The sequence below is a fragment of the Tachyglossus aculeatus genome, chromosome 4, assembly GCF_015852505.1.
Source record: "Tachyglossus aculeatus isolate mTacAcu1 chromosome 4, mTacAcu1.pri, whole genome shotgun sequence".
Classification (NCBI taxonomy): Eukaryota; Metazoa; Chordata; class Mammalia; order Monotremata; family Tachyglossidae; genus Tachyglossus; species Tachyglossus aculeatus.
In genome coordinates, this window is record NC_052069.1 from 10,324,489 (window position 1) to 10,348,582 (window position 24,094).

The following is a 24,094-nucleotide window of genomic DNA, read 5'->3' on the forward strand; positions in this document are numbered from 1 at the left end:
CCATCTCTGCTACTTGTCTGCAGTGTGACCTTGGGAAAGTCACTTCACTTCTCTGTGCCTCAGTTATCTCATCTGGAAAATAGGAATTAATACTGAGAGGCCCACATGGAGCAACCAGATTACTTATAGCTACTCCAGTGCTTAGAACAGTGCTTGGCACATAGTAAGCTTTTAACAAATACCATCATAAATAATAATAATAACGATGGCATTTATTAAGCGCTTACTATGTGCCAAGCACTGTTCTAAACACTGGGGGGGGATACAAGGTTGTCCAATGTGGGGGTCACAGTCTCAATCTCCATTTCACAAATGAGGTAACTGAGGCTCAGAGAAGTCAAGTGATTTGCCCAAGTTCACTCAACAATGTGACTAAGGCAGGATTAGAACCCATGACCTTCTTACTCTAAGGCCCTGCTCTACCCACTATGCCATGCAGTTTCCGAGGTTCTTAGAAGGACTCCTTGTAGCAAAAAGGGGACAAAATCAGATGCAGTTTTTCCCAGAAAAGAGGGTTTTAGGGCTGTTCTAAGGGCTACAGTACAAGGACAGTCTGCAACTATTTAGAAGGGAAAGTTACAGGCTGTAAGCTCCTCGCGACACAGCATGGCCTAGAACCTGATTACTTATAGCTACTCCAGCGCTTAGAACAGTGCTTGGCACATAGTAAGCTTTTAACAAATACCATCATAAATAATAATAATAGTAACGATGGCATTTATTAAGCGCTTACTATGTGCCAAGCACTGTTCTAAGCACTGGGGGGGATACAAGGTGATCAGGTTGTCCCACGTGGGGGTCACAGTCTCAATCTCCATTTTACAGGTGAGGTAACTGAGGCTCAGAGAAGTTAAGCGATTTGCCCAAGTTCACTCAGCAATGTGGCCGAGGCAGGATTAGAATCCATGATCTTCTTACTCTCAGGCCCTGCTCTATCCACTACGCCATGCAGTTTCTGAGGTTCTTAGAGGGTCTCCTTGTTGCAAAAGGGGACAAAATCAGATGCAGTTTTTTTCCAGAAAAGAGGGTTTTAGGGCTGTTCTAAAGGCTACAGTACAAGGACGGTCTGCAACTATTTAGAAGGGAAAGTTACAGGCTGTAAGCTCCTTGAGACGCAGCATGGCCTACAACCTGATTACTTATAGCTACTCCAGCGCTTAGAACAGTGCTTGGCACATAGTAAGCTTTTAACAAATACCATCATAAATAATAATAATAATAATAACGATGGCATTTATTAAGCGCTTACTATGTGCCAAGCACTGTTCTAAGCACTGGGGGGAATACAAGGTGATCAGGTTGTCCCATGTGGGGGTCACAGTCTCAATCTCCATTTTACAGATGAGGTAACTGAGGCTTAGAGAAGTTAAGTGATTTGCCCAAGCTCACTCAGCAGTGTGACCTGAGGCAGGATTAGAACCAATGACCTTCTTACTCTCAAGCCCTGCTCTATCCACTACACCATGCAGTTTCTGAGGTTCTTAGAGGGATTCCTTGTAGCAAAAGGGGACAAAATCAGATGCAGTTTTTTTCCAGAAAAGGGGGTTTTAGGGCTGTTCTAAAGGCTACAGTACCAGGACGGTCTGCAACTATTTAGAAGGGAAAGTTACAGGCTGTAAGCTCCTTGAGATGCAGCATGGCCTACAACCTGATTACTTATAGCTACTCCAGCACTTAGAACAGTGCTTGGCACATAGTAAGCTTTTAACAAATACCATCATAAATAATAATAATAATAACGATGGCATTTATTAAGCGCTTACTATGTGCCAAGCACTGTTCTAAGCACTGGGGGGGATACAAGGTGATCAGGTTGTCCCATGTGGGTGTCACAGTCTCAATCTCCATTTTACAGATGAGGTAACTGAGGCTCAGAGAAGTTAAGTGATTTGCCCAAGTTCACTCAACAATGTGACTGAGGCAGGATTAGAACCCATGACCTTCTTACTCTCAGGCCCTGCTCTATCCACTATGCCATGCAGTTTCCGAGGTTCTTAGAAGGACTCCTTGTAGCAAAAAGGGGACAAAATCAGATGCAGTTTTTCCCAGAAAAGAGGGTTTTAGGGCTGTTCTAAGGGCTACAGTACAAGGAGAGTCTGCAACTATTTAGAAGGGAAAGTTCAAGTTGTAAGCTCCTTGAGACGCAGCATGGCCTACAACCTGATTACTTATAGCTACTCCAGCACTTGGAACAGTGCTTGGCACATAGTAAGCTTTTAACAAATACCATCATAAATAATAATAATAGTAACGATGGCATTTATTAAGCGCTTACTATGTGCCAAGCACTGTTCTAAGCACTGGGGGGGATACAAGGTGATCAGGTTGTCCCACGTGGGGGTCACAGTCTCAATCTCCATTTTACAGGTGAGGTAACTGAGGCTCAGAGAAGTTAAGCGATTTGCCCAAGTTCACTCAGCAATGTGGCCGAGGCAGGATTAGAATCCATGATCTTCTTACTCTCAGGCCCTGCTCTATCCACTACGCCATGCAGTTTCTGAGGTTCTTAGAGGGTCTCCTTGTAGCAAAAGGGAACAAAATCAGATGCAGTTTTTTTCCCAGAAAAGAGGGTTTTAGGGCTGTTCTAAAGGCTACAGTACAAGGACAGTCTGCAACTACTTAGAAGGGAAAGTTACAGACTGTAAGCTCCTTGAGACGCAGCATTGCCTAGTGGAAAGAGCTTGGGCCTGGGAGTCAAATGACCTGGGTTCTAATCCCACCTCTACTACTTGTCTGCTGTGTGACCCTGTGCAAGTCACTTCACCTCTCTGGGCCTCTGTTACCTCATCTGTAAAATGGGCATTCAATACTTTGACTGTGAGCCCCATGGGGGACAGGGCCTGTGTCCAACCTGATTGAGTTGTCTCTTACGCCAGCATGTGTAACAGAATTTGGCACACGGTGAACTCTTAATAAATTCCATGATTATTATTGTTATTACCAACTCTCTGAGCACTCTGTACAGTGCTCTGCACCCAGTGCACATTCAACAGAACAGCTGATTGATTTAATGAAGTACTTAGACCAGTGCTCTGCATGCAATAAGCTCATTATGGGCAGTGAATGTGCCTATTTACTGTTATAGTCTGCTCTCCTAAGCGCTTTGTATAAGCGCCTTGCACACAGTAAGTGCTCAATGAATATGATCGAATGAATGAATGGATAAGCCCCCTTTTTTTCCCTCTCCTCCTCCCCATTCCCCCCGCTCTACCTCCTTCCCCTCCCCACAGCACCTGTATATATGTTCTTACAGATTTATTACTCTATTTTACTTGTACATATTAACATTTTGTTAATGTGCATCTAGCTTTATTTTGATTTGTTCTGATGACCTGACACATGTCCACATGTTTTGTTTTGTTGTTTGTATCCCCCTTCTGGACTGTGAGCCTGTTGTTGGGTAGGGACCGTCTCTATATGTTGCCAACCTGTACTTCCCAAGCACTTCATACAGTGCTCTGCACACAGTAATCACTCAATAAATATGATTGATTGAATGAATGAATGAATAAGCACTCAACAGGTACCCCTGATTGATGGATAATAAGATAGAATTCCAATGTGTTGAGCTCCAGCTAAATGCCTTTAATCCCCCTGAAAATAATCGCAAGTGAATCTTATGCAGGGCCATGGTTTCTCCCGAGAATTTCCCAGCATCCAGCTCCTGTTGTATAAAAGGATGAGAACCAGGGTTTGGGGACATGATTTCCATTGTCCACACAGACTGGGTCTCCAATTTTCACCACTTAAAATAGGATCACCACTTTTGGTGGCATCATTGGTTGATTTTTCTTGCAGACTTCTCCATTTTGTCTCCCTATCCCAGTAGGTCTGACCTAAATTCTCCCACTCCAGCAGAAGGATACATCAGAGGCGGGGAAGAGAGGGCTGTTTTGCAATGCTCCAACCTCCTTTGCCAGTCCAGGCTCGAAAATATCCTCACTTAGGAAGCTTTTTGAACATGGTCAACAGTTAAAATATTCAGGTGGGAGGTTGTTGATAAGGAAGCAGTGTATCTTAGTCTATAGAGCCCGGGCCTGGGAGTGAGAAGGACTTGGGTTCTAATCCCTGCTCTCCCACTTGTCTGCTATGTGATCTTGGGCAAGTCACTTGACTACTCTGTGCCCCAGTTACCTCAGCTGTAAAATGAGAATTAAGACTGTGAGCCCTATATTCAACCCTATTACATTGTATGTACCCCAGAGCTTAGTACAGTGCTTGGCACATAGTAAATGCTTAACAAATGTCACACTTTATCATTATTACTATTATTATTTCCACGAAGTACCTCTTGGCAGGAGGACAGTTAGTATGTATAGAGGGCAGAGCACAGGACTAGGTGTTTGGGAAGAACAGAATAGAGATAAAACACTTTCGCAGCTCACAGGGAGCTAACTAAGTCAGCTCTCTCCTTCCTCTGTTCCCTACTTCTGTCTCACTACAACCCAGGACACACAATTTGCTCATAACTTAATCATATCTCAATCTTATCTCTCTCATCTTAGACTTTTTGCTCCCTTCCTCCCTCTTGCCAGGAACATTTAATTCATTCAATTGTGTTTATTAAGCACTTACTGTGTGCAGAGCACTGTACTAAGCACTTGGGAAAGTACAATACAACAGTGACATTCCCAAACTCCCTCCTCCTTCTTATCTGACAGATCATCTCTCCTCATTTCCAAACCCTACTAAAATCAAATCTCCTCCAGGAAGACTTCCTTGACTAACCTCTCATCTCCCTAGTCTATTTTCCCTCCCTCACCATACTTAAGAATAATAATAATAATAATCATGGCATTTATTAAGCACTTACTATGTGCAAAGCACTGTTCTAAGCACTGGGGAGGTTACAAGGTGATCAGGTTGTCCCACGGGGGGCTCACAGTCTTAATCCCCATTTCACAGATGAGGTAACTGAGGCACAGAGAAGTTAAGTGACTTGCCCAAAGTCACTCAGCTGACAAGTGGTGGAGCAGGGATTTGAACCCTTGACCTCTGACTCCAAAGCCTGTGCTCTTTTCACTGAGCCACACTGCTTGATTGCTCTCCCTCTTAAGCTCTTAGGTACTCAACCCAGCCCATCACTACAGCATTTAAATACATTTTTTAAAAAAATTGTACTTGTTAAGCACTTACAATGTGCCAGACACTGCACTAAATGCTGGGGTAGGTTGGACACAGTTGCTGTCCCACATAAGCCTCACAGTCTTATTCCCCATTTTACAGATGTGGTAACTAAGGCACAGAGAACTTAAGTGACTTTCCCAAAGCCACACAGCAGACAAGCATCAGAGCAGGGATTAGAAATAAGGTCTTCTGATTCTTAGGCCTGTGCTATTTACACTAAACCACACTGCTTCATACATCTTGAAAGTCTTGTTATTTCCCCTGACGTATAATTTATTTTAACGCCTATCTTCCCCACTAGATTGCAAAGGGCAGGTATCGGGTCTACTTACTCTATGGTCCTCTCCCACGTACTTAGTACAGTGCTCTGTACTCTGTTGGGACTCATTCATTCATTAATTCATTCATTCATTCAATGGTATTTATTGAGCGCTTACTGTGTGCAGAGCATTCATTCATTCAATCATATTTATTGAGTGCTTACTGTGTGGAAAGCACTGTACTAAGCGCTTGGGAAGTACTGTACTAAGCACTTGGGAAGAACAAATTGGCAACATATAGAGATGGTCCCTACCCAACAACGGGCTCACAGTGTAGAAAGGGGGAGACAGACAAAGAAACAAAACAAGTTGATAGGTGTCAATACCACTCAATAAATTCCATTGATTTGAAAGTGTAGGTTTTTATAATAATGACTATAGAACATTATGGAATTAAATCCTTATTCTGTACCTAAGTGTCAGGGTAGATACAAGATAATCAGATCATCCTCAGAATCTGTTCCATCTATAAGAGGGGGAGGAGCAAGTATCTTTTCCCCATTTTACAGATGAAGAAACTGAAGTCCAGAGAGATCGAGGGACTTAGACAAGCAACATGGCTCAGTGGAAAGAGCACAGGCTTTGGAGTCAGAGGTCATGGGTTCAAATCCTGCCTCCGCCAATTGTCAGCTGTGTGACTTTGGGTAAGTCACTTCACTTCTCTGTGCCTCAGTTCCCTCATCTGTAAAATGGGGATTAAGACTGTTAGCCCCACATGGGACAACCTTATCACCTTGTATCCCCCCAGCGCTTAGAACAGTGCTTTGCACATAGTAAGCGCTTAGCAAATGCCATCATTATTATTATGTCCGAGGTCACACAGCGGAGTTAGTAGAGCTGGGAATAGAACTCAAGTCTTTGACTACCAGTCCTGTGCTCTTTCCCCTGGGCCACACTACCTCTCCCGGTGAGATTTACTGGATTCATTGGTGCTGTCTGAAGCAATCAGGTTCTATAATCAATCAATCAATCATATTTATTTAGCACTTACTGTGTGCAGAGCACTGTACTAAGTGCTTGGGAAGTACAAGTCGGCAACACATAGAGACAGTCCCTACCCAACAGCAGGCTCACAGTCTATAATTTGGGGAAAGCATCATGGCCTAATGGGTAGACCCCAGACCTGGGAGTCAGAAGGACCTGGGTTCTAATCCCGGCTCTGCCACTTGTAATAATAATAACAATACTATTATTTGTTAAGGGCTTACTACGTGCCGAGCACTGTTCTAAGCACTGGGTTAGACACAAGGTTATCCGATCGTCCCATCTGGGGCTCACAGTTTTAATCTCCATTTTACAGATGGGGGAACTGAGGCCCAGAGAAGTGAAGTGACTTGCCCAAATTCACACAGCTGACAAGTGGCGGAGCTGGAATTAGAATGCATGACCTTGATCTATCCATTACACCATGCTGCTTTTCCATTCTGTGTGACCCTGAGCAAGTCACTTCACTTTTCCGTGCCTCAGTTCCCTCAGCTGTAAATGTCAATAAATGTGCCAATAAATACGATTGAATGAATGAATGTAAAATGGAGATTAAAGTTGTGAGCTCCATGTGCGACATGGGCTGTGTCCAGCCTGATTATCTTCTACCTACCCCAGTGCTTAGAACAGTGTCTGGCACGTAGTAAGCACTTAACAAATACCAAAAATAAATAATAATAATAATAATAACATCATTTTTTAAAATTGTTCCAGACTGTTAAGTAGATGGGATCTCATAAAGATGGCCATGCCCTGAGGCTGGACAATGGCTGACCCCAGCTTGGTGAAGAAAAAGGAACCATTTGGGACTCTGGCCTTATTTGAAGCAAGTCCATATGTGGGAGTCTGGGAAAGCAAATGTGCGGAAACAAAGCTCTTGCCTCCGTAGTACAGTTCTAGTCACAAGAAACAGAACCATGGCTTCACCAAAAAGGCCACGACCTACAGGAAAGACTCCAGGACTGGAAATTAGGAGACTGGTACTGTAGTCCTGCTTCTATCACGATGTGATTTTGGGCAAGTCACTTAACTGCTCAGTTCCTCAGTTTCCTCATATGTAAAATTGGGTTAAATCAATCCAACAATCATATTTATTGAGGGCTTCCTGGGTGCAGAGCACTGTATGTTTGGGAGAGTACAATATTACGAAATTGGAGCACTGTACTAGGTGCTCGGGCGAGTACAATATTACAGAACTGTTAGACTTGTTCTCTGCCCACAAGGAGCTTATAGCTAGAGGGGGAGACAGACATCACGGTCTTAACAAGCACTTACTATATGTCAGGTGCTGGGATAGATGCCAGACCATCAGGTTGGACACAGTCCATGTCCCATTTGCACAAGATCAAACCCCATTTTACAGATGAGGTAAGAGAGAAGCTAAGTGACTTGCCCAAGTTCACAAAGCAGACAAGTGGCAGAGTCAGGATTAAAACCCAGGTCTTCTAACTTCCAGGCCCTTACCGTTTCCAAGTGGCCAGGCTTCTTTTCCAGTTCACATAAATAAGTAAATTATGGGTATGTACATCTGAGGGAGGGGTGAATAAAGGGAGCAAATCCAAGTGCAAAGGTGATGCAGAAGGGAGTGGAAAAAGAGGAAAACAGGCCTTAAGTCTGGGAAGGCCTCTTGGAGATTCATTCATTCAGTTGTATTTATTGAGCGCTTACTGTGTGCAGAGCACTGTACTAAGTGCCTGGGAAGTACAAATTGGCAACATATACAGTCCCTACCTACAACGGTCTTACAGTCTAGAATGTGCCTTCAGTAAAACTTTGAAGGTGGGGAGAATGGACATCTGTCAGCTATGAGGAAGGAGGATGTTCCAGGCCAGAGGCAAGACATGGGCGAGAGGTCGGTGGTGTGATAGACGAGACTGAGGTACAGTGAGAAGGTTGGCATCTGTGGAGCTAAGTGTGCGGGCTGGGTTGTAGGAGAGCATAGGGGTAAGGGAGGAGGGTGAGACCAAAATGGAGCAAGGATTATGTACGGGCTGGTTATTTTGTATCTACCTTAGCATTTAGCAGAGTATTGGGCTCATAACCATCTTTCCTAATAATAATAATACTAATAATGGTACTTGTTAAGCACCTACTATGTGTCAAGCCCTGTTCTAAGCACTTGGGTAGACACAAGCTATTCAGGTTGGACACAGTCCCTGTCCCACATGGGGTTCACAGTCTTAATCCCCAATTTACAGATGGGGTAACTGAGGCACAGAGAAGAGACTTGCACAAGATCACACAGCAGACAAGTGGGGGAGCTGGGATTAGAACCCAGGTCCTTCTTACTCCTAAACCCAGGCTCTATCCACTGGACCATGATGCTTCTCATTTGTTAAGCACTAACTACATGCTAGACACTGTTAAGCACTAGGGTAGATGCAAGCAAATCTGGTTGGACCCAATCCAAGTGGACTGTGGTTTGGGCTCTGGGGTTCAATTGATCTACTTTAGAAGCTAGAAAAAGAGGTTACTTTATTTCCATTAAGCCTAGATATGGCTTAATAAGAGATATGACTTCTTATTCATGCTCAATAGTCATTCATCTGCTCATCTCACAGAGAGAATCATTGTCGATGGGTGAGATTGGGAAAAGGAGCTGGAGGGACTCCGTGAGGTGAACTGCAAACGGAACATTTTCCAACAGAGCCAGGCTACATCCTCAGTTAAGACTTTATGTGGGTCAGCACTCCTTCTTCTTCTTTCCATTGGCTGGTAAGAAGCCAAAAATTCCCTTGCTGGACCGTAAAAGCTTCCGCTCAAAATCACGGATGGCATTTCTCTCGGTCTGGCCATGACTTCTGCCGGAGGATTTGTGTTTGATTTTAGAGACTAAAATAGTACAAAGGCAACAGACGATCCTCTGGGAAACCAAATGCAGCTACCATCCGTGTTCTGTCATCCTGGTATTTCATTTCAGAGCTTTATCACCTACTGACACAGTCACGAATCATTTGGGGTTTTGGACTTCAAAAGCACCCCAAAGATTTGGGAGCATTGTAGCACGGCTCTTACACCAAAGTATGTTAAACAGACGTATAAGATACTTACTTTTCTCTATTGAATATGATGAATTCTTTCCTCACCGTTTCCAAGCACTGCTGCAGATGTCCATTCTTTAAAAACAGCACGAATAGGTTGATCATCAATAATGGAAAATCATCGTCCACAGAAACCAACAATGGAAAAAGGGCTGTTGGTGAGTAAAGTTCTTACAAGGGTCACTCATTCATTCACTCATTCATTCAATCGTATTTATTGAGTGCTTACTGTGTGGAAAGCACTGTACTAACCACTTGGGAGAGCACAGTACAACAACAACCTGACACATTCCCTGTTCACGATGAGCTCACACTTCACTTCTCTGGGCCTCGGTTCCCTCATCTGTCAAATGGGGATTAAGATTTTGAACCCTGTGTGGGACAGAGACTGTGTCAAACATGCTTAACTTGTATTTAAGCATGCATGGCTTAAGCAGCATGGCTCAGTGGAAAGAGCATGTGATTTGGAGTCGGAGGTCATGGGTTCAAATCCCTGTTATATGTTGCCAACTTGTACTTCCCAAGCGCTTAGTACAGTGCTCTGTACACAGTAAGCACTCAATAAATATGATTGATTGATTGATTGCTCTGCCAATTGTCAACTATATAACTTTGGGCAAGTAACTTAACTTCTTTGTGCCTCAGTTACCTCATCTGTAAAATGGGGATTTAGACTGTGAGCCCCCTGTGGGACAACCTGATCACCTTGTAACCTCCCCAGCACTTAGAACAGTGCTTTGAACATAGTAATTACTTAATAAATGCCATTATTATCATTATTATTTACCCTAACGCCTAGAACAGTGCTTGGCGCATAGTAAATGCTTAACAAGTACCCATTATTATTATCATGATTATTATTATCATCATCTAGGGTTGCTTAGAACACTGCTTGACACATAGAAAGTGCTTAATTAATGCCATTATTATCACTATACTTTCCAGACAATGAACACTTCAAACTGTAAGCTCATTGTGAGCAGGTAAGTGCTTGGCACATAGGAAGCACTTTACAAATACCATTATTATTCTTATTATTATTCTGCTACATTGTTATACTGTACTCTCCCAGTATACAGTGCTCTGCACACATTTAGTGCTCAGTGAATACAATTGATTGATTTGATTAAATCCCCCTAGGCTGTAAGCTCCTTGAGGGCAGGGATCCTGTCTATGAACTGTATCATTTTGTACTCTCCCAAGCATTCAGGACAGTATTCTGCACAGAGTAAAAACTCATTAAATACTATTGAATGATTGATTGATTGATGAAGAAGGGTGAGGACCTGGTGTCAAGGGTGATTTGGTGGCTCTGTCAGCCTTCTGGGTGTCTTATGCCCCATAGGGGACACGACCCTTTTAAAGCTACTGGAGGCAACTAAAGAATCTATGAAGCATTCATTCATTCATTCAATCTTATTTACTGAGGGCTTACTGTGTGCAAAGCATTGTACTAAGCCTTTGGGAAAGTACAATATAATAACGAACAGACACATTCCTGCCCACAACAAGCTTATGGCCTAGAGGCAGAGAATGGACTCCTAGCTTTAAATCCTGAAAGGTTGCACCTTCCCCAAGTCATCCTGCAATAAGCGGACATTATTCCATCTAGCTAATCCCAGACAGCAAATAGTAAAGTCGACTTTTGTTGGTTATACAATTTCCCCACATAAATGCCATTTAAGGTGCCCTACTGCAATGTAAGATTCTTGAGGATTAAGGACTGTATTCTCCCAAGTGGTTAGTAGAGTGCTCTGCACATAGTAAACACCCAATAAATCTCTGCGTTTGATGAATCTATCTGAACCTGAGACACTGTATTTGTCTCTTGATGTATTTTGTTTATTGTGGTCTCATACTTAAATTCAGTCCTCAAATGGCATGTGGAGATTATGTATCTGAAAGCCAAATATCCCAGAGCAACTGTGGAGCTCCAGTCTCAAGGCCCCACTCCTCCATCCTATCCCATCTCTTCCCTCCTTCTCCTCCTCAACTCTAACTTTTACTTCCATGACTTTGCATCTTTGAACGAACTGCAGGGACTGGATTGTAAATGTCTCACGAGAAAAGCAGCGTGGCTCCTTGGAAAGAGCGCGGGCTTGGGATTAAGAGGTCGTGGGTATTAATCCTAACTCCGCCACTTGTCCACTGTGTGACCTGGGGTGCTTAATTTCTCTGGGCCTCAGTTCCCTCATCTGTAAAATGGGGATTAAGACTGTCAGCCCCATGTGGGGCAACCTGATTACTTGGTATCTACCCCAGCGCTTAGAACAGTGCTTGGCCCTTAGTAAGCACTTAACAAATACCATCATTATTATTATTATTATTGTAAACTCCTTAAGGGCAGGGAACATGTCTACCGACTCTATTGTTTTATACCCTCCCAAGCACTTAGTACAGTGCTCTGCACACAGTAAGCACTCAATAGGTATCACTGAGGCACTGATTCCTTGAAAGGGATGAGGAAGCTGCTATCAGTGGATATTATCACAGGCAGATGAAGAAGCAATGTGAATCTAGTTTAAATTGACTGTCTTCAGCACTCCACCTCTGTTGCTCAGTCTTCTCAACTAAGATATAGTGGGGACCATCTGTCCTCAACTAAGATATAGTGGGGCCCATATGTCTACAATCTGTCCAAGAATCAAAGAGATTTACCTCTGTTCTCATGCAATTCTCCTTCAACCTTCGAATCTTCTTGGTGTGGTGTCTGTGGGGGATCTTTTCCTCCCTTCAAAGCCCTACTGAGAGCTCACCTCCTCCAGGAGGCCTTCCCAGACTGAGCCCCCTCCTTCCTCTCCCCCTCCTGCCCCTCCTCATCCCCCCGCCTTACCTCCTTCCCCTCCCCACAGCACCTGTACATATGTATATATGTTTCTATGTATTTATTACTCTATTTTATTTGTACATATATATTCTATTTATTTTATTTTGTTAATATGTTTTGTTTTGTTCTCTGTCTCCCCCTTCTAGACTGTGTTCCTGCTGTTGGGTAGGGACTGCCTCTATATGTTGCCAACTTGTACTCCCCAAACACTTAGTACAGTGCTCTGCACACAGTAAGCACTCAATAAATACGATTGAATGAATATAGTGGGGCCCATCTGTCTACAATCTGTCCAAGAATCAAAGAGATTTACCTCTGTTCTCATGCAATTCTCCTTCAACCTTGGAATCTTCTTGGTGTGGTGTCTGTTGGGGAGGGGAGGATGAGAGCTCTATGTGTGTGCATTTGTTCATTCAATCGTATTTATTAAGCGCTTACTGTGTGCAGAGCACTGTATTAGGCGCTTGTGTATGCATGCGTGTGCACTTCAAGTGTCAGCCTTGCACTTACCAGGGTACAACTTTCTTTTGCTCCATCTTTGGATTTGTTTTTAGCAAGTCGCTTCTTCTTTTTATGAAGGGGCTTCGATTCCAGAATCATTTCCTCAAGTTCGAAAGTAGGGTCACAGTTTAGCCTTCCTTTCTGTTTTGAAAGCAAGAAAGGCACGATTTTCCACCACCTTGGTATCCATGTTGTGCTTTCTGAAGTTAGCTCAGGTTAGGCTTTAGCTTCTGCTTGAGACATTTGATGCATTGACCATTACCAAGAGAAAGGATTATGGGATAAATGACTGGCCCATGAAGCTTTGAGCAAGAACTTGAGTTATTGGCCCTCAATCTGACTCATTAGATTGTAGACTCCTTGAGGTGGAGGACTGTGTTTTTCTTTATTATGCCCTCCTCAGTGGTTAGTACAGTGCAGTGTGCACAGAAGCACTCAGTAAATGCTACTAATTAACTGACAATTCATGCCAAACTGAGAGCATAACAACCAATCAATAATATTTAGTCACCATGGCTTGCTCTTCTCTCATTATTGACCTTTCTTGCTCATGCCTGAGGGCTAGGATAGATGCAATCAGATATCTCTTCACCTTCAAAGCCCTACTAAGCCTATTGAGTGCAGTAAGTGCTCAATAAGTACCATTTATGGATTAAATCACATCTATTAATCAATCAATTGAGCACTTATTGTACACAGAGCACTGTACTAAGTGTTTGGGAAAGTACAATACGAGTTGATAGAAACGATCCCTGCCTTCAAGGAGATTACAGTCTATAACCCCTCCAGGAAGCCTTCCCTGATTTAATTAATCTCTCCCAGCTCTATCTTCCCCAATCATCTGTGCACTAGAGTCTATCTCCCCACCCTACTCGCCCCACTCAAAACGTTAGAGAAGACCCATTTCTTTCAAGAGGCCTCCCCTGACTAAGCTCCACTTTTCCTCTTCTCCCACTTCCTTCCGCATCTCCCTGACTTGCTCCCTTTATTCATTCCACCACCCAGCCCCACAGCACTTATGCCCATATCTGTTATTTATTTGTTTATATCAATGTCTGTCTCTCCCTCTAGACTGTAAATTAAACTGTAACTTAGAGAAGGGAGTGGGAGAAGAGGAAAGGAGGGCTTAGTCAGGGAAGGCCTCTTGGAGGAGATGGGCTTTCAATAAGGCTTTGAAAGTGGGGAGAGTCATTGTCTGTCAGGAGGAGGTAGGGCGTTCCAGACCAGAAGCAGGAGGAGGGAAGAGGTCAGCCTGAGGCACTTTGAGGAGTTTAGCTAATGAGTGGACACTGTCTCTGCTCTAACAAATAAGAAAACACAAAGCTCACTAATTCTGCCTTCTCCATGCTTCTAGCTGATTAAAAACTGAATGCAATTACCATTTGTCTCCCGTCTCTCCTGGTCTCAAAAATCCAATTGAACACTGCAAATATTTTGCTTGAGACAAACTATCCCTAGAACACTAAATCTGATTCCTCTGCCATAGACTAAATCATCATCATCATCATTGTGACATTTGTTAAGCACTGACTCTGTGCTGAGCACTGTTCTAGGTGCTGGGGAAGGTACAAGATAATCAGGACCCACTTGATGCTCACAGTCTAAGTAGGAAGGACAACAGGTATCGAATCCCCATTTTTGTAGATGAGGGTCCCAAGGCACAAAGAAGTGAAGTGACTTGCTCAAGGTCACATAGCAGGTAAGTGGAAAAACCGGGAATAGAACGCAGGGATGCTTGACTCCCAAGTTGTTGCCAACTTGTACTTCCCAAGCGCTTAGTACAGTGCTCTGCACACAGTAAGCACTCAATAAATACGATTGAATGAATGAACGAAAGGCCCATACTCTTTTTACCAGGTCCTGTTGTGATTTGGGCCCCTTAGATGCCCAAATTAAGTAATTTTGATATATAACATGGGATTGCTGTGTGACATTGGAATCCTTGGAATCCTGGCTCTGCCTCTTGTCTGCTGTGTGACCTTGGGCAAGTCACTTAACTTCTCTGGGCCTCATTTACCTTATCTGTAAAATGGGGATTGAGACTGTGAGCCCCATGTGGGACAAGGACTGTGTCCAACCTGATTTGCTTATATCCACCCTAGCACTTAGTACAGTGCCTGGCACTTAGTAAGGACATAACAGAAGCAGCATGGCATCATCGAGGTTGGTCCTGGGAATCAGAAGGTCAGGAGTTCTAATCCCGGCTCTGCCACTTGTCTGCCGTGTGACCTTGGGCAAGTAACTTCACTTCTTTGTGCCTTGGGACCCTTATCTACAAAAATGGGGATTCGATACCTGTTGTCCTTCCTACTTAGACTGTGAGCATCAAGTGGGTCCTGATTATCTTGTACCTTCCCCAGCACTTAGAACAGTGCTCAGCACAGAGTCAGTGCCTCTGTAAAATGGGAATTGAGACACCTAGCCCCATGTGGGACAGGGACTGTGTCCAGCCCCATTCGCTTGCATCCACCCCAGCGCTTAGTACGGTGCCTAGCACATAGTAAGTGCTTAACAAATACCACCATTATTATTATTATAGTCCATGCTGCTCTTCCCTCTCAAGAAACTGAAGTGATTTTACAAATAGGGGCACAGTTGCAACCAGCAGAAGTTTTATCTGAGGCAGAGAGAGCAGTGCTGTGGTCAGTGAGTGAATCTTTAATTGGTCTATGGCTCAAGCAGCCTGAGGCCATGGAGGAAATCCACCACTCTCCTTGCTCTCTGAGATGGAATTATTATCACCATTATTATTAATAACAATAGTGATCATTATTATTAATAGTGATCATTAATAATAATAATGATAATAACAATGATTTTTTTAAGCTCTTATAATATGCCAAGCACTGTTCTAAGCACTTGGGTAGATACGAGACAATCAGGTCAGGCACAGTCCCTATCCCACATGGGGCTCACGGTCTTAATCCCCATTTTATCGATGAGGTAACTGCAGTTCAGACAATAATAATGATAATTGCAGCATTTTTAAAGTGCTTACTATGTGCCAGGCATTGTACTAAGCACTGGGATGGAAGCAGTGTGGCTCAGTGGAAAGAGCCTGGGCTTGGGAGTCAGAGGTCATGGGTTCAAATCCCAGCTCTGCCACATGTCTGCTGTGTGACCTTGGGCAATTCAGTTAACTTCTCTGAGCCTCAGTTACCTCATCTGTAAAATGGGGATGAAGACTGTGAGCCCCACGTGGGACAATCTGATCACCTGTATCCTCCCCAGTGCTTAGAACAGTGCTTTGCACATAGTAAGCACTTAACAAATCCCATCATTATTATTATTATGTGGAACAGGGATTGCATCCAACCCAATTTACTTGTAGTAATAATAATGATGATGGCATTTGTTAAGCACTTACTATGTGCAAAGCACTGTTCTAAGCGCTGGGAAGGATACAAGGTGATCAGATTGTCCCACGTGGGGCTCACAGTCTTCATCCCCATTTTACAGATGAGGTAACTGAGGTACAGAGAAGTTAAGTGACTTGCTCAAAGTCACACAGCTGACAATTGGCGGAGCTGGGATTTAAACCCATGACCTCTGACTCCCAAGCCCAGGCTCTTTCCATTGAGCCATGCTGCTTCTCTATGAACACAGGGGGCTCACAGTCTCAATCCCCATTTTACAGATGAGGTAAATGAGGCCCAGAGAAGTGAAATGACTCACCCAGGATCACAAAGCAGTCACGTAGCAGAGCTGGGATTAGAACCCATATTCTCTTACATCTAGGCCCGGGCTATTTCCACTAGGCCATGGTGGCATTCCCACGCTTGGCCCACACAAGCAGATCGGGAAAGGGGTAACGGCCAAAGAGGGATGGACGATTGTCGAGGGAATACAATATGGACTCACGTTTGGAACAAAGCCAGGAACCACCGCCTTCCCCAGCACCGCATCCCAGTTCATGTCCGCTAAGAACGGAGAGCTCTGAATGTCCACCAGGCTGGAGAGACGACACTCGGGATCTTTGCTGAGGAGCTGCAGCAGAAACAAAGCCTTCTAACTTCCCGGTCTACAAAAATCGGTGTAGTCGTTAAGCACCTATTATGTATCAAGCAATATGATGAAGGGGTAGATACAATTCAATCAGGTCAGACACAGTTCCTATCCCAGATGGTGTTCTCAGATTAAGGGGGAGGGAAAATAGGTCTCTTCATCCCATTTTATAGATGAGGAAACCGAGGCCCACAGACACCGAGTGACTTGCCCACTGTCACATCTCAAGCAAGTGGTGGAGCTGAGGATGGAACTGACTCCCGGTTCTGTGTTTTTTCCAACTAGGCCAGGGTTTGGATCGTGGTACGGTTATTTTCCATGCTAAAACACTCACAAGGAAACACTACTATTGTTTTCTGTAACCATTTAACACAGCACTAAGTGCTGGGGTAGATTCAAGATAATCAGATCGAGCAAAGTCCTTGCCACATGTGAGACTCCCAGTCTTAAAAGGAGGGAAGAACAGGTATTTTAGAGCCTGCTGTTGGGTAGGGACCGTCTCTGTATGTTGTCAACTTGTACTTCCCAAGCACTTAGTACAGTGCTCTGCACACAGTAAGCGCTCAATAAATACTATTGAATGAATGAATGAATCCCTGATTTACAGATGAGAAAACTGAGGCACAGAGAAGTTAAATGACTGGTATGAGGTCACACAGCATGCTGGGCCTGGAACCCAGGTTTCCTGGATCCTAGATACTTGCTCTTTCCATCATACCAAGGTTTTTTTCCCAAGGAGTTCAGTGCATTTCATAGTCTTTGATCCTCAGGATTTTACATCCTGAGGTGGGTGTTTATTCCTTATTTAACAGATGAAGGAACTGAGACACAGAGGTTCAGTCAGATGACCAAAGCCACACCGCATATCTTAGTGGATAGAGTTCGGGCCTGGGACTCAGTAGGACCTGGGTTCTAATCCCCGCTCTGCTTCATGTCTGTTGTGTGATGTTGGGCAGGTCGCTTCACTTTTCTGTTCCTCAATTCCATCACCTGCCATATGGGGATAAAGAGTGTGAGCCCCATGTGGGACAGGAACTGTGTCCAATATGGTTAACTTGTATCTACCCAGTGTTTAGAACAGTGTTTGGCACCTCTCCCCCTTCTACCTCACCTCCCTTCTTTCCTTCTCCAACCCAGCCCGCACCCTCCGCTCCTCTGCCTCCGCTAACCTCCTCACTCGGCCTCGTTCTCGCCTGTCCCACCATTGACCCCTGGCCCACATCCTCCCCTTGGCCTGGAATGCCCTCCCTCTGCACATCCGCCAAGCTAGCTCTCTTCCTCCCTTCAAAGCCCTACTGAGAGCTCACCTCCTCCAGGAGGCCTTCCCAGACTGAGCCCCCTCATTCCTCTCCCCCTCCTCCCCCTCCCCCTGACCTCCTTCCGCTCCCCACAGCACCTGTATATATGTTTGTACATATTCATTACTCTATTTATTTTACTTGTACATATTTACCATTCTATTTATTTTATTTTGTTAATATGTTTTGTTTAGTTGTCTGTCTCCCCCTTCTAGACTGTGAGCCTGCTGTTGGGTAGGGACCGTCTCCATATGTTGCCAACTTGTACTTCCCAAGCGCTTAGTACAGTGCTCTGCACACAGTAAGCGCTCAATAAATATGATTGAATGAATGAATGAATGAACATAGTAAGTCCTTAACAAGTATTATTATTATCATTATTAATAGACTACTGGCTTTCTTGAGTCATAATCTAGACAACTTTCTCAAAAAGTTTCTTGTTACATATAGTACTTTGATTATTACGTTTATGATTCTCTGCCAGTCAATACAGCCTGGGCCTGGGAGCCAGAAGGTCATGGGTTCTAAACCCGGCTCCACCACTTGCCTGCTGTGTGACCTTGGGCAAGTCACTTCACTTCTCTGGGCCTTAGTTACCTCATCTGTAAAATAGGGATTGAGACTGTGAGCATCACATTGGTGAGGACGGTCTAGTCCACTGACGGCTCGCCAGAACCACTACCACCTCATGGGCACCTCTGCCTTCCTGATTTCCCTCCTGGATTCCATCATTCATTCAATCATTCATTGAATCATATTTATTGAGCGCTTACTGTGTGCAGAGCACTGTACTAAGCGCTTGGGATGTACAAGTTGGCAGCATATAGAGACAGTCCCTACCCAACAGCGAGCTCACAGTCTAGAAGGGGGAGACAGACAACAAAACATATTCACAAAATAAATAGAATAAATAAGTACAAATAAAATAAATAAATAGAGTAATAAACACGTGCGAACATGTATACATATATACAGGTGCTGTGGGGAGGGGAATATTGTACTTCCCAAGCTCTTGGTACAGTCCTCTGCACACAGTAAGAGCTCAATAAATACAATTGAATGAATGCATTTATTTTACTTGTACATATTTAATCTATTTATTTTATTTGGTTTACATGTTTTGTTTTGTTGTCTGTCTCCCCCTTCTAGACTGTGAGCCCGCTGTTGGGTTGGGACCGTCTCTATATGTTGCAAACTTGTACTTCCCAAGTGCTTAGTACAGTGCTCTGCACACAGTAAGCGCTCAATAAATACAATTGAATGAATGAATGAATGAAAAACAAAACATATTAACAAAATAAAATAGAATAGTAAATATGTACAAGTAAAATAAATAGAGTAATAAATCTGTACAAACATATATACAGGTGCTGTGGGGAGGGGAAGGAGGTAGGGTGGGGGGGGGATGGGGAAGGGGAGGAGAGGAAGAGGAAAGAGGGGGCTCAGTCTGGGAAGGCCCAAGTCACTCTTAAGGACACTGTGCAGAGGTGAAGAGGGAAGTGGTTCCATTTTCTACCTTGGCCTTGTTATCTCTCTAACAATAATAATGATAACTGTGGTATTCATTAGGTGCTTAATACATGCCAGGCACTGTAGTAAGCACTGGGGTGGGCACAAGCATATCAGGTTGGGTATAGTCCCTGTCCCACGTGGGGCTCGCAATCTTAATCACCATTTACAGATGAGGGAACTGAGACACAGAGAAGTGAAATGACTTGCCCAAGGCCACACAGCAGACAAGTGGCAGAGCCAGGATTAGAACCCATGATCTTCTGATTCTGAGGTCTATGCTCTTCCTCTTCTCTCCTCTCCGCTTCTAATGCTCTTCTCTTTCTTTTCCCTTCCTTCTATAATCTCCCTGTCCCTTTCATCCCTTGGCTCCTGGGATTCATTTGGGCAAGCCGCTTCACTTCTCCGTACCTCTGTCCCCTCATCGGTAAAATAGGAATTAAGACTGTGAGCCCCATGTTTCCTGTGTCCAACCCGATTAGCTTGCATCCACCCCAGAGCTTAAAAGAGTGCTTGATGCATAGTAATTGTTTATCAAATACCATCATAATCATCATCATCAATTCCCTGGGGTCCCCCTTTCATTAGCATACCATGAAGCAGTATGGCATAGTGGCTAGAGCCCAGGCCTGGGAGACAGGAGGTTGTGTGTTCTAATCCCAGCTCTGCCACTTGTCTGCTGTGTGACCTTGGATAAATCACTTCACTTCTGTGTGCCTCAGTTACCTCATCTGGACAATAGGGAATGAGACTGCGAGCCCCAGGTGGGACAGGGACTGTGTCCAACCCGATTTGTTTGTAATAATAATAATAATGATGATGATGATGGCATTTGATAAGCGCTTACTACATGCCACGCACTGTTCTAAGCGCTGGTGTAGGCACAAGGTAATCAGGTTGCCCCAAATGGGGTTCATAGTTTTAATCTCCATTTTACACAGGAGGTTACTGAGGCACAGAGAAGTGAAGTGGCTTGTTCAACGTCACACAGCAGACAAGTGACAGAGCCAGGATTAGAACCCACGTCCTCTGACTCCCGAGCCCACTAAGCCACACTGCTTGTCTCCATCCCTGAGCTTAGTACAGCTAAGCACATAGTAAGTGCTTAGCAAGTGTCACAATTATATTTAGCAGCTGTGGCAGGGTCTAGGGATTCCCCACCCCTCACCTTCAGGGAAGATCCCTGGGGCTCAGATTTCTGTACACTGGGCTCCAATGAGACTGGCCCCCTCACCTTTTTCAGCAAGGCCACCATCCCCTTACACCAGGCCGAGGAGTAATGAACTCTCTCCACCTTGAACATGTTGAGGACCTCGTCGATTGGGGTCGTCGAATGGATTTCATAAGGTCTCTGTAACCAACGGACACAGGAAACAGGTCAGTCCCAACCAAGTTCTCAGGCAACAAACTCAAACACCGCCACCCATCCTCAACTGGTTCTGCGTTCTTTTCCCCCCGAAAGGGTCGCACTTGAAATGCTGACACGAAACATGAAATTCAAACTTCAGGGTGTGGGGTCAAGTCATTGCAAAGGCAACAACTTTTCAACCTTTTTGTGGAATAGTCAAATCGGTGACATTTACTGAAGCAGCGTGGCTCAGTGGAAAGAGCCCGGGCTTGGGAGTCAGAAGTCATGGGTTCTAATCCCGGCTCTGCCACTTGTCAGCTGTGTGACTTTGACAACTTACCTCATTTTTCTGGGCCTCAGTTACCTCATCTGTAAAATGGGGATTAAGACTGTGAGCCCCATGTGGGACAACCTGCTTACCTTGTAATAATAATAATAATGATGATGGCATTTTATTAAGTGCTTACTATGTGCAAAGCACTGTTCTAAGCACTGAGGAGGTTACAAGGTGATCAGATTGTCCCACGGGGATCTGACAGTCTTTATCCCCATTTTACAGATGAGGCAACTGAGGCCCAGAGAAGTTAAGTGACTTGCCCACAGTCACACAGCTGACAAGTGAAGACAGTGACAAGTCTTCTAGACTGTGAGCCCGCTGTTGGGTAGGAACCGTCTCTATATGTTGCCAACTTGCACTTCCCAAGTGCTTAGTACAGTGCTCTGCACACAGTAAGTGCTCAATAAATACCACTGAAAGAAAAGTGGCGGAGCCGGGATTTGAACCCATGACCTCTGACTCCAAAACCTGTGCTCTTTCCACTGCACCACGCTGCTCTTTCTCTGCTTCACGCTGTATCCCCTCCCCAGTGCTTGCAACAGTGTTTGGCACATAGTAAGCGCTTAACCAATGCCATCATTATTATTATTATCTACTGAGGGCAGTGTACTATACTAAACTGAATTCACAGATGCTCACGATAGGCTTCCCGTCCGCAACATCATTACACTATAATGGGGAGAGAGAAATAAAAATATTTACAATTCTACACTCTAGACTCTAAGCCCCTTGTGAGAAGGGAAACTGTCTACCAGCTCTGTCATACTGTACCCTCCCAAGCACTTAGTCCACTGTTCTGTATATAGTAAGCACACAATAAATATGACTGATTGATTAATTGATTACAAACAGCTTAGAACTCTATGTACTGCACCTGGGTGTAAAATAAGGAGTATCTCTACTCCTGCTAAATACAACAATAAATAGTGACATTCCCTTCTCTTCTTTATGATGTCAAATAGATATATTGTATCTATTACACATTATGTCACATTGTGTGTATAACGTGATGTAATGTATGATAGATATACTGTATCTATTACATATTACATCATATTATATGTATAATGTGTTGTATAATTAATACTATCTATTTTATCATATATGCAGTGTAATATATAGTATATGCTGTATGTAATATGATTCTTTCATTCATTCCTTTGTTTTTATTGAGCGTTTACTGTGTGCAGAGCACTGTATGATATATGATATAATACATATAAAATATATTGTATATATATTATCTAGCACTATGCCAATCAGCCCCGATCAATCAGTTAATCATTCGATGGTACTTATTGAGTGCCTACAATGTGCAGAGAGCTGTGCTTGGGAGAGTACAATACAACAGAGTTGGTAGACATGTCCCCACAAGGAAAGTACAGTCTAGAGGGGAAATCGGACATGAAAATAAATTACAGATAGAGGAAATGGCAGAGTGAAAGGATATGGACATAAATGCTGTGGGGCTGCAAGAGGGGTGAGCATCACATAGGTCAGGTTGGTCCATTCCACTGATGGCTTTTGCCAGAACAGCTACCTTCACACGGTATGCCCGGCCCATAGAAAGCGCTTAACAAATACCATAAAAAAACCTCCTCGAGAGCAAGGATGGCGTTTCCTAGCTCTACTGCACTCGTTCAAGCGCTTAGTACAGTTCTCTCTGCAATGACTAAGCGTTCAATAAGTTCTAGTGATCGACTTTTAGACTGTGAGCCCACTGTTGGGTAGGGACTGTCCCTATATGTTGCCAACTTGTACTTCCCAAGCGCTTAGTACAGTGCTCTGCACACAGTAAGCGCTCAATAAATACGATTGATGATGATGACTGGTATTCTTTCTTCACCTGCCATCGTTTTCCTCTACTTGTTGTGCCCAGGATGGTGAATGACCAGTCCACTTTTCAAATGAAGAAATTCCAAAATAATGAGCCCACAAATGCCAGGATTCTTCACAATCCTGATAGCACTTTTTTTCCTGGCATGCTTAACACAGAGGGAAACAAGGGGAGAGATGTGCAATTTCATCTGCCTGAATGATTCAAATTGTCTGCCTTCCCTAATGCCTAAAGTTTGACATCATCAAATTGCTTATTTGTTCAGAGCTCTCTGTGAGGCCACTTTTTGGGACTGATTATCTCAGAGGATTTGTGTGGGTTTGAGGTTCAGTCTGTGAGTGAATGTCACAGTGGGTTTGGTAAAAAAAAAACAACCCCAAAACCCCCAAAACCCCCCAAACCTGAAAAAACATATGAGAAGCGGCATGGCTCAGTGGAAAGAGCGTGGGCTTTGGAGTCGGAGGTCATGGGTTCAAATCCCGGCTCTGCCAATTGTCAGCTGTGTGACTTTGGGAAAGTCACTTGACTTCTCTGGGTCTCTGTTCCCTCATCTGTAAAATGGGGATTAATACTATGAGCCCCCCGTGGGACAACTGGATCACTTTGTAACCTCCCCAGCACTTAGAACCATGCTTTGCACATAGTGAGTGCTTAATAAATGCCATTATTATTATTATTCATTAACTCAATCATATTTTTTGAGCATTTACCATGGGCAAAGCACTGTACTAAGAGCTTGGGAGTGTACAATATAACAATGAACAGACACATTCCTGCCCACAACAAGCTCACAATCTAGAAGATTGTATTTGAGATATTGTATTAAAAAGAGAACTCTAGTTAGTGATCTGGTCCAAATCGTGTGTGACCAATGTATTTCTCAGGGAGGCCAATGATTCAAATTAGTGGGGTGGGGTTATGACCATCATCACCTGCCAACTGACAGTGTTGGTGGGAGAC

General features: G+C 43.9%; 1 protein-coding gene across 1 annotated transcript in view; it reads right to left on the reverse strand.

Moving 5' to 3' along the window:
- The window catches only part of STK32B (serine/threonine kinase 32B), a 417,658-nt gene that overhangs the window by 12,240 nt on the left and 381,324 nt on the right, over positions 1–24,094 (reverse strand). The window contains exons 7-10 of the mRNA XM_038745347.1: positions 20,847–20,963; positions 16,662–16,787; positions 12,810–12,941; positions 9,483–9,547 (exon numbers count right to left, since the gene is read on the reverse strand). Of these exons, the coding sequence (XP_038601275.1) occupies positions 9,483–9,547; positions 12,810–12,941; positions 16,662–16,787; positions 20,847–20,963 (440 nt within the window). The remainder of the gene's footprint in view (positions 1–9,482; positions 9,548–12,809; positions 12,942–16,661; positions 16,788–20,846; positions 20,964–24,094) is intronic.